Consider the following 10,927-nt stretch of genomic DNA (forward strand, 5'->3'; position numbering starts at 1 on the left):
CATCCACTATTATATCACTTCTTTCCTTTTATTCCTCTCTTAATCTCCTCTATTTTTACTGGATTCTTGTCATTCCATTATCTAAAATTCAACATAACCCTTTAAGATTTGTTAAGTTTTTCTCGAAAAATTGAGCAGCAAAAAGTATTATTCTAATTATGTTTATTTCAATTGAAAATTAGTTTATAATTTATGAATAAGATAAATAATTAAAAATCCTCTTTGCTCATTATATGGATATTATTTTGTTTCCTTGACTTAATTAGCAAAATTTTAATAAATTAATCATGTTAAAGTTATTTCAATACATTTAGTGTGATGTCAATCTAATATATATCAAAATTTCTATTTTATTTCAACCCATTTAGTTTGATATCGTTCTAATACAATTGCATCCTTTATTTATTTATTTATTTTGTAAAAGTTGAATTTAATTATGTAAACGGATAAATTTCTTATCAAAAGAAAACCTTATGGTAACCACAAATTGTCAAAAAAATCAATGGGCAACAAAATGAGTAAAAATCTTCAAAATAATCTTGTGTGTCAATTGACTTAGAAAATCTTTATAGTGATCCAACACTGACCCACTAACTAAAGTTTCTAGTTCCGCCATTGACTCTGGTGATAGCAGGAAAGGGGAAAACTCCAGGCAAGACTAGACCAAGAGGGTAGGGCTCCTTGAAAATCATGTCCATCTGGGATGGAGATGAGGCAAAGAAAAAGAGTAACATCAGTCTGCAAGGGGATGAGAAAAACAAAGCTTAGAAGAGGGCTTAGATGGTAAGAATCTTACCCTCAAAGCCTCAAGCAATGAGTAGAGAAACCATTTTCTCTGCAGAAAATGAATCTATAGTTTTGATGCCTCTATCCTTTCATCTGTGTTTGGAGAAGTTAATTTTATGTTTGAAAGGAGGGAATGAAATTGAGATGGCATAGGAAACCATTCCACTTGTGACAACTTTTCACTTTTTAATGAACATCTATTCTACCTTTGGCTACATAAATTGCATCATTAACAGGTATAGAACAGAACCACACCTATTGATCCCCACAAACTACATCAATTATCATAAAATTTTGGAAACTAGAAAAGGCCACAATCCAGTGAAGGAGGGTGAAGCACCTCCTAGAAACATAAAAGGAAAAAAAAAAAAATCAAAGCACAATCAAATCCTAGAAAGCATAACATTTTAAATCTGCAAAACATCCACAATGCTGTTATTCCCGCTAGGTAACTGAAAGCTCCCGGCGCTTGTAACGCACCATTACCTTTCCTTTCACACCTACGACCATTGCATTCCAGTCAATCTCAGGAAAAGGAGACACCAGCTCCAATTCAAAATTCCTCAGCAAATGGCTCCATATAGCTTTTATCTGCAAATATGCAAATGGTTCACCAAGGCAGCCATGCCTGCCACCTCCAAAAGAAATATACGAAAATGCCCCTGCCGCCTTGTCTTCTTCCCTTCCAACAGCGAATCTGTCAGGATCATATCTGTCTGGATCCTTGTAAATATGAGAAAGCCGATTCGCAAATGCTGGAGATGTTGCAACAATGTGGCCCTTTGGGATGTCATATTCTTTTCCCTCTCGGGTTGTCACACTAAAATCACTGTGAGAGCTGCGTAGCAGCATTATTAGTGGAGGATGGAGCCTTAGGGCTTCCTTGATGCACCGATACAGGACATCCATCTCAGACAAAATATCATGATCAACCTTATTTCCATGCTTTCTCATGAGAGTTTTTTGCTCCTCCAATACAGCAGATAAGTACTCCTTGTAACGAAGGAGGTATGCCCCAGTCCAAGTGGAGGTGATGGAACTGGTGTGCTGCCCAGCAAAGAGAGCAGCAATGAGCAAGCCCGTAATCTCAGATTCACTAGTTGGGCGTCCATCTTTGTACTTTGAATCTATGAAGCACTGCAACATGTCATTCTCTGATCTTCCAGCAAGTTTACGAGAAGCTATAATGCTTGCAAAGATTTCTGCAAGCCTCTTGCGAGCCCTGTCACGGCGGCGGTGGGCTGGAATGGGCAGGTATGGGAACAAGACACTGATAGGGAGCATACCATTGTCCAGGTCATGGAATAGAGTAGATACATCATCAAAAAGCTTATCACGAACTTCTCGACCCAGTAGACATCTACTTGCAGTCAATATAATCAGATGTTCGAGCTCATACTTTAGATCAACTTCACCACTGTCTCCCCATTTTGAGAAGTAATCCTGTCCGATTCCACAATGGAAACACAAAAATTAGGACCATGGAATTCCTACATCATGTAGGTATATTAATCTGAAAATTGTATAAAGGAATCTTTTATCTGAAGCAGGAACATGCCAATGTCGACACCATACTGAACAAAACCATTTTCCAGAGAATATGATTGAGATCATTTTTTAACAACTAATGGAAAACGATAGACAGAAACATTTTAAAAAGTCACTTTGTTCATAAATCAAATAGCGGCTGGTTTAGACTTTAATTAAAATAACGAAGCATCTTACATGAAAATGTGTTTTACATAACCGCGAAACTTATCTTGAACAGAAATAAACAGATTTGTATTAGTCAAATAGAACTGATATAGAATTATTTATTCCCAAATCTTTTGCACGGAAAGATGCACATTTCTTTTCCCTCCAGTGAATATACTTCGTCTTTCACTGATGTACCTATCCTACCAAACTCCAGCATAAATGTATTGTTAGTCTTAGTGCCTCAGCGTTCTCGAGGACTGAATGCATTAATGAAAGCTACCAATGAATAGAAAAAGTGGTTGAATACATCTCTTTCTACACCTCCTTTCCTTTCATTAAATGACTCGGAAATGAAAAATGACCGCATCGACTTCCAATGAATACAATACAATCTAAAAAATAAATAAAAAGCAAAGCCAAATAAGATACGTAATGATTAAGATTGCCACCAAAAACCTCAAAAAGCTTACCTCTGCTTCCATAACCATCTGATCCACGTAGCCTTTGAGTTTGTTGACCCTCAGAGACTCTGTAAAGAAGCGGAACTGCTCTTGTCGCACGGTGTAATCGACATCAAACACAACACCTGGGCCAAATGTAGGCACATTGAACTGATATACCTCCTGCTGGCTAAGGTCTGCCTCTGGGGCCTTGAAGAAGTGAGCTGATACCTCAGGCCCAATCAAGAAAGTAATCTTCCAGTGAGCTAGGTTCACAGTGAAAACACTACCAAGCTTTGGGTACTCTTCACGAAGCATTACAATCGGGCCTTTCAAGAAGCGGAATAACCCTCCAACCACTGGCCAACCGCTCATAACTGGAGGCAGACGTTTTCTAGATCTAGGCATAACAAAGGCGGAGATAAGCTTGGCCACTATTAGAGTGGCCACGATGAGGACACCCATATTGAGGAGCTTGTTATCAGAATCCATGGCGATTACGGCGAAGAATACAGATTTGAAACTAAATAACTGAAAATCAAAACAAGAAGCAGAAATATCATATGAACAGTAATCACAATACTAAAAAGACAGCTAAAGTAAACATTTAATTCAGATCTCAAAACAGTCTTTGAATTCGAAATCTTAGACCTAATTGGAGAATGCGCATCTCAGTGAAAATCCTGATTCAAGTAAAATTATCCATAGAACCGGAGAAATCGAGAGAATGCAGTAACGTCAGCAAACACACAGGTGAGCGAGAGAGAATGAGTACCTGATATTGTGATTGAGATGCAGAGAGATCAGCGATGGAAAATGAAGATGGAGATAACAAAGCGGATCATGTGAACTAGGAATGGCATCTCTCTCACAGTTGCTATTACTACTAATCAAGAGTATGAGAGTGTAATTATAAAGATTAATTTAAGGTTAAAGCTATAAAGCAGTATGCGTGTGTGGTTTTCACGAGACTCATTAGGCTAGTAGTGGGACCACCTCATTGAGTTGTTTACAACAGGGAGAGGTGGTTTGGGTTGGGTTGGGTTGAATTAGGGTGGGCTCATCGCTCAATGGTTTCATAAAACAGTGGGCGTGTGCACTGCAGCCTGCAGGGCGATCCACGTATATTTGTCGTGTTAAGAATAAAAAATCGCCCTGCAACATGTGTTCAAGACATTGTGGAATAGAATCAATGGATCGCGTGAAATCACCGTGGACTGGTTTGGACGAATCGGATTTATAAAGTTAGGGCGTGAGGGTTGCTTGGTTGAATTATTGGATTTTGATAAGCATCTAAATTATTAAATCAATGTATTTAATAAATTCACTAAAAAATTGATATTGTCATATACATTTTTTATCAGATTTATAATATAAATAGTTCATGTTTAATGTTTGCACCGGTTTTTTTTTTTTTTTACAATATAATTATTCATAACCTCACGTTAATGTACTTTAATTTTATTAACATATTTTTGTTTTTATTAGTGATATAAAACATAAAATATTTATTTATTATAAAAAAAACACATTTTTTACATGTAAAATTTAAAATTATAATATTCTTTTCTTAATAATTAATTTTTTAAAATTTTATTCTTATAATATAATTTTATAATTTTAAGTATTTTATAAATATATAAATTTAACTATTTATTATTTTATAAAGCATATATCATTAATGTGGAAAATGTAAACTTTTCTTCAATACTACTGAAGAGTTTATAAGCCTGATAGTAAAATAAATTTAATTTAATATAATTTTATATAATGTTAATTTTTTTTATTTCAAGTTATTTTTAATTTATTTTTTTTAATTTTATTTAACAAAAATTAATTACACACATCTATATCAATAAGTATCAATATTATTAATTTTTATGTAAGATATAATATTTTATGTAATTTCATTTTTTTACAATATAGAGAAAAATTTTAAAAATAAGGTTGAAAAATATATTAATATTAATAAATTATTTATAAATAATAAATTAATAATTAAAATGCTCTTTTTCTATAAAAATAAAAAATCGAATTTAATAAAATAAAAAACACTGATTTTATTATAGATTATTTTTAATTGAAATGATTATAGTAAAAAATATATGGACAATTATTCAATTTACAATAAAATATTTTATTAAACTAATTTATATTGTATTTTTAAATTTAAATTTTTTATAATTATTTTTCTAGAAGTAAACATCAAATTTTTTTTAAAAAAAATATTGAATCTAAATAAATAAAAATTCTATTAAATGATATAATATTCTATTCATATGAAAATTATGACTTTTTTTAATTAAATTATCAATTAATATTTATATTTAAATATAAATTTATTAAATTAAAATAATAATTTTATATTCAAAGTATGATTTTTATTTTTTTTATACATATTCACTATTTACCAAGTTAGGATATATTATAGTATTAAAAAATTTAAAAAAGATATTATATTTTTTATATGTACAACATTAACATTTTTAAAATTTTAATAATGTATCATTTTAAAATAAAAAATAGTATAATAAATTATAATCTTTCTATTAATTATATTAACTTTATAATTAAATTGAAAATTAACATATTTTGTTCATTATTAATTTTTAAATAACATATGTTTATTTATTTAAATATTTTTTCTTGTATATGTAATTTATTTTTTTTATGTTTTGTACGTAATTATTTTTTATAAATCAACAAGTTTTTCATATATATATATAGCTTATCAATTAGTAGTTACATAAGACTTATAAATTTAATTTTAATTAGAACTAATTTATATATTAATGTAATAATTAAGAATTTTAAAAATATATCTATAATTAAGAAAAATATAAATTTACTTGAGATGAAATTTTTTTTAATGAAATAATAAGAAATTGAATTAAAAGTGAATTTCAAAAACATTAATAAAAGTATGTTTGGTCGATAAAAATTAATTTATTTTCTTATTATTCTACGTAAATTTAAATATAATTGCATTAAAATAAATTTACATAAATAATAATGAGATAGATATAAAAATACGTTAAAATTTATTAAAAAAATTATTCATATAAATAAAATACCTTCCTATTTTTATAAAATAATATAAATTATAATGGTGTTTTTATAAAATTTTCTTCAAAATTATATTATAATAAAAATTTAATTAAGTAGACATTAAATATAAATAAGATTATATGAGGGAAAATTTAAAAAAAAATTGAAAAATATATTAATATTAATAAATTATTTATAAATAATAAATTAATAATTAAAATGTTCTGTTTCTATAAAAATAAAAAAGTGATACTAATAGAATAAAAACACCAACGTTATTATATTATTATTTTTAATTAAAATAATTATAATAAAAAATGTATAGATAATTATTCGGTTTATAGTAAAATATTTTATCAAACCAACTTATAATATATTTTTAAATTAAATTTTTTGTAATTATTTTTTTAGAAGTAAATGTGAAATTTCAATAAATTAAATTTTTTATAATTATTTTTTTAGAAGTAAATGTGAAATTTCAATAAAAGAAATTGTTGAATTAAAATAAATAAAAATTCTATTAAATAATGTAATGCTCGTTTTTATATGAAAATGGTTACTTTTTTTAATCAAATTATTAATTTGTGTTTATATTTAAATATAAATTTATTAAATTGAAATAATAATTTTATATTCAAAGTATATTTCATTTTTTTATGTATATTTACTATTTACAAAGTTAAGGTAACATTATAGTATTAAAAGATTAAAAAAATTATATATTTTTTTTATATATACAACATTAACATTTTTAAATTTTTGATAATACATCATTTTAAAATAAAAAAATATTATAAATTATAATCTTTCTATTGATTATATTAATTTTATAATTATATTCAAACTTAACATATTTTATTAATTATTAATTTTTTAAATAATATATATATTTTTTATTAATTTTTTTTCATATATATAATTTATTTTTTTTTATGCTTTGTAAGTAATTACTTATTATTTAAAAATTTTAGACTCATATAATTTTATTATATTTACATACTAGTTATTTATGTCACGACCCAATCTATAGGCCAGACCAGTACTAGGACCGGGACCAGCCTAAAGCCTCCAAGGCCCGTAGTAAGCCTAACTATTCCTCAACCCAATCCTAAGGCCCATTTGGGCCCAATTTCAAGAATTCAACCAGACAGAGTTCGACCATAAAATGGACCATATAACGGGGAGTTTTTGACTTGCCCGACCTGTAAACATAATATATAATAATTTGGGGAGCTCAGCTCACCCTCCACATACTCATAATATCATAAAATCCAATGGGAGTTCAGTTCCCTCATTCAATCCAGTCATGCATGCATTTAATGTTCTTACAAATGCAACACAATATTATATTACAGTATCAAATTGATTAAAATACTCCTAACATATGCGGAGTCTAAAATTTGACTAAATTGAATAAAATACATTAGATATTACTAATTGACCTATGAAGAAGAAAAGCAGGTTAGTCACAACAAATAATTCTCCTGTAACCTGAAAAAATAAGATGAACATGAATGAGCGTTCGATTCAGAGAGTAAAATATCAATTTTAACCACAATTTCTATAGCTATCTAAAGCTAATGTATCTTAAGGAGTGGAATGCAACATCATCAGAATTTTTATACAAATCATATCATAACAGCAAAAAGGCAATTTAGAGCACTCATACACTCAATAATGTTCAAACAGTATATATATGGGAGTTGATCCCCTATAGAGCTCTCTTAATCCAACCTCTGCCAGCAAGTGTCTCTCAAGCCGAACTTTCGCTTAACAAACCAAATGCGGGGGCCAGCGAGATCATCTCGAGCCATGCCTACCCCGATTATCCATAAAGGACCGGGTCCCAGAGAATGTCTCTCAAGCTGCATCTACCCGTTCTATCCATATCCAATACCACACACCACATGCATGCCAACGCACGCACACTGCTCCAAATTATCATAGACAATAGTCATAGCACTTTGTCAATTAAGAATGCAATATAAAATGTGCTTAGTGTTTAACTATATAGATACATATTTATAAGTGATGCATGGGTATGCCTAAACATATAATAATATTGAAATTATAATTAAAATTAATATTTTACTCATAGACTTAAACCGAGGTCACTGCGGCGACTGGGCGGAGGAGGAAGACTGTTTCGGCTTACTTGACAAATTTCGTTGCAATTTTTTAATATATTTGACTCAATACAAGTTTGAAAAAGATCAAAAACACCCTAAATCGTGCCAAAAATCTGATAGAGTCTCCTCTATACCTATGACCTACCTAACCTGCAAAAGGGCTCAAAATGCACTTCTATATCCACAAGTCATACATCCACAACCCAATCACATCACATGGCCCCTCCTAGGCCCATCCAAACAGTCAACCACCATAATTTGTAAAATTACAGTTTAGTCCCTATAACTAACCTTTTTGCAAAAACTACCCAAATGAGCTCTAAAAATTCAAAAACTTTATCTCGCTGTCCTTAGTAATATTATTAAGCTAATGCAATAAGAATTATATTTTTCTAACTTATCACGAATATTTTATAGATTTTTAATCGAAATCAGGCACTAGATAATTAAGAAAAAATAGGTTCGAGTTTACCTATGCCAATCCTTACCCTGGAGACGCGTCTGGGACGCCTGAAAATGGTAGGGTAGCCTATACTCTTAGCCCGGTTTTAAAAGCTTTTCTGGTAATCTGTTTGTCTGGCCCGAAATTATAAACCCGAGCAACCGTCGAATTTTCGCGAATTGAATATGCCTACGCAAAGCTCACAACACGTGGGTTAGTATATAAATTTTACGAAATTTTCTAAACTTATATAATACTCGAAAAAACATTGCGAAGTTTCATAGGAACCATCGGAAAATGGTGTCGGAAAAATTTGAAATGGGTATTGCCGCGAAACTCTCGTCGAGTAGAGCATTCCAGTGCTCTCCGATTTTGGTGGGGTTTACAGTTTTCGAGAAATCTAGCCCAAAATTTAAAATGGGCTAAAACTTCCCGAGCAAAAATTGGACAAACCACTAATTGGATTTTTGTGTTCTTAGTGTCTATGAAAAGCTCTCGAGGTGTAGATGTGTTTTGGGACAAGACCCGGTCTAATCGGTGGCCGGATCAGCCGAATCAGCCCGAGAAGCTGAAGCATCGCCCGACATGTTGAAGAAACTGTGCGCGCGTTTTTCCATCCACTGAAGCTACAGCGGGCTTTGGGAGATGTTCCTGGAGGCGCGCCGATGAGCTGGGGAGGGAGGGGTGGTGGTGGAGCGGTAAGGGGAGGAGAGAGGAGAGAGAAAAAGGAAAGGGAAAGAGAGGGAGTTGGCGCGCAGAGGAAGAAAAGAAGAAGAGAAAGAGGGCCGGTCTGATTTGATCGTTCTAACCCAGTCCAGTTCGATTCGGTCGGTCCGATTCAAGATACCCGAATTTCAATTTTTGCTTTGCTTTGGGATAAAAAACGAGGCCCAAAAATTCCGAAAAAATTCTAGAAAACTCAAAAAAATTCGTAGGGTCAAAATATATTTTTAATTTTACCACATGGTCTTTAAATTAATTTTTAAAAATCACCAAAGTTTTATATTTTCAAAAAACCGAACCTGATTTTAAAAATTCAAAAAATTTCAAATAATTTCTCAAAATTTAAATAACATAAAATATTAATAGCTACTCATAAACTAATTAATTTAAAAAGTAGGGGTGTTACAATATATATATATATATATATATATATATATATATATATATATATATAGCTTATCAATTAGTAGTAGTTATATAAACTTATAAATTCAATTTTTAATTAGAACTAATTTATATATTAATGTAATAATTAAGAATTTTAAAAATATTAATAAAAGAATTTATATATTTAGTTGATAAAAATTAATCTATTTTCTTATTCTTCTACGTAAATTGAAATATAATTATATTGAAATAAATTTACATAAATAATTATAAAATAGAGATAAAAAACGTAAATTGAAATATAATTATATTGAAATAAATTTACATAAATAATTATAAATAGAGATAAAAATTTATTAGGATTCATTAAAAAAAAATATTCATATAAATAAAATACCTTCCTATTTTTATAAATAATATAAATCATTAGGATATTGTTATAAAAGACTTTAAATATAAGTAAGGTTAAGAATTTTGTATTTATATAAATTCTAAAATTATATAAATAATTAAATTTTAAGTTCTAAGAATTTTAAATCTGTATAAACTTTAAAATTAAATTAAATATTAAAAATATAATTACAAATATTATAAATAATGAAGGGTAATTTGGTCAAAGCTAATGTTCCTTTTTCACACATTTATATACTATATAGATAATTATTTATTATTTTACAATTACATTTTTTTAAAATTATTTTATTTTTAGTTATTTATTTTAATAATAACATAAATTATATAATATAAAATTAATAATTATATACTTACTTTAATAATAAAATAAGTTATATAATATAATAAATTAACAAATATATATATATATATATATATATATATATATATATATATATATATATATATTTATTTTAATAATAAGGTAATTGTATAATATAATAAATTAATAATTATATATTTTATTTAATAGTAAAATAAATTATATATTATATACCTTATTAATTATTATTTTACACATCAATAACAATAGTTATACATAATTTTCTTAAAAACTAAATATAAATCAATTATTATCAGTAATCAATTATTACAAACTACTCTATATTTAATTTGATAAAATTTTAATTTAATTTTTTAAATAAAATTTAATTTTATTAGTTAAAAAAAAATTGTATTCAAGTTTAATTTTTAAGTTTATTTAATAAATAAATCAGTTCCAACATATTAATACTCTATTCATTAAGTAGATTCATGAACAAACCTGCTTCATTTAACAAATTCATCAGCTGTTTCGTATAATAGGCTCGTGAATTGATTTA

General features: G+C 28.4%; 1 protein-coding gene across 2 annotated transcripts; it reads right to left on the reverse strand.

The window, feature by feature from the left end:
- Positions 1–1,044: 1,044 nt before the first annotated feature.
- On the reverse strand, positions 1,045–4,242 carry LOC110664907 (sterol 14-demethylase). 2 transcript variants are annotated; one of them, XM_021824788.2, is made up of 3 exons: positions 3,700–4,242; positions 2,955–3,455; positions 1,045–2,229 (listed from the first exon to the last, which is right to left on the reverse strand). In XM_021824788.2, exons 2-3 carry the CDS (start codon positions 3,414–3,416, stop codon positions 1,231–1,233), a joined length of 1,461 nt encoding a protein of 486 aa, XP_021680480.2. In that variant the 5' UTR covers positions 3,417–3,455; positions 3,700–4,242; the 3' UTR covers positions 1,045–1,230. The 2 variants fall into 2 exon arrangements, with proteins under 2 accessions (XP_021680480.2, XP_021680481.2); XM_021824789.2 differs by having other exon boundaries at positions 3,576–3,714.
- Positions 4,243–10,927: the final 6,685 nt, after the last annotated feature.

The sequence above is a fragment of the Hevea brasiliensis genome, chromosome 5, assembly GCF_030052815.1.
Source record: "Hevea brasiliensis isolate MT/VB/25A 57/8 chromosome 5, ASM3005281v1, whole genome shotgun sequence".
NCBI lineage: Eukaryota > Viridiplantae > Streptophyta > Magnoliopsida > Malpighiales > Euphorbiaceae > Hevea > Hevea brasiliensis.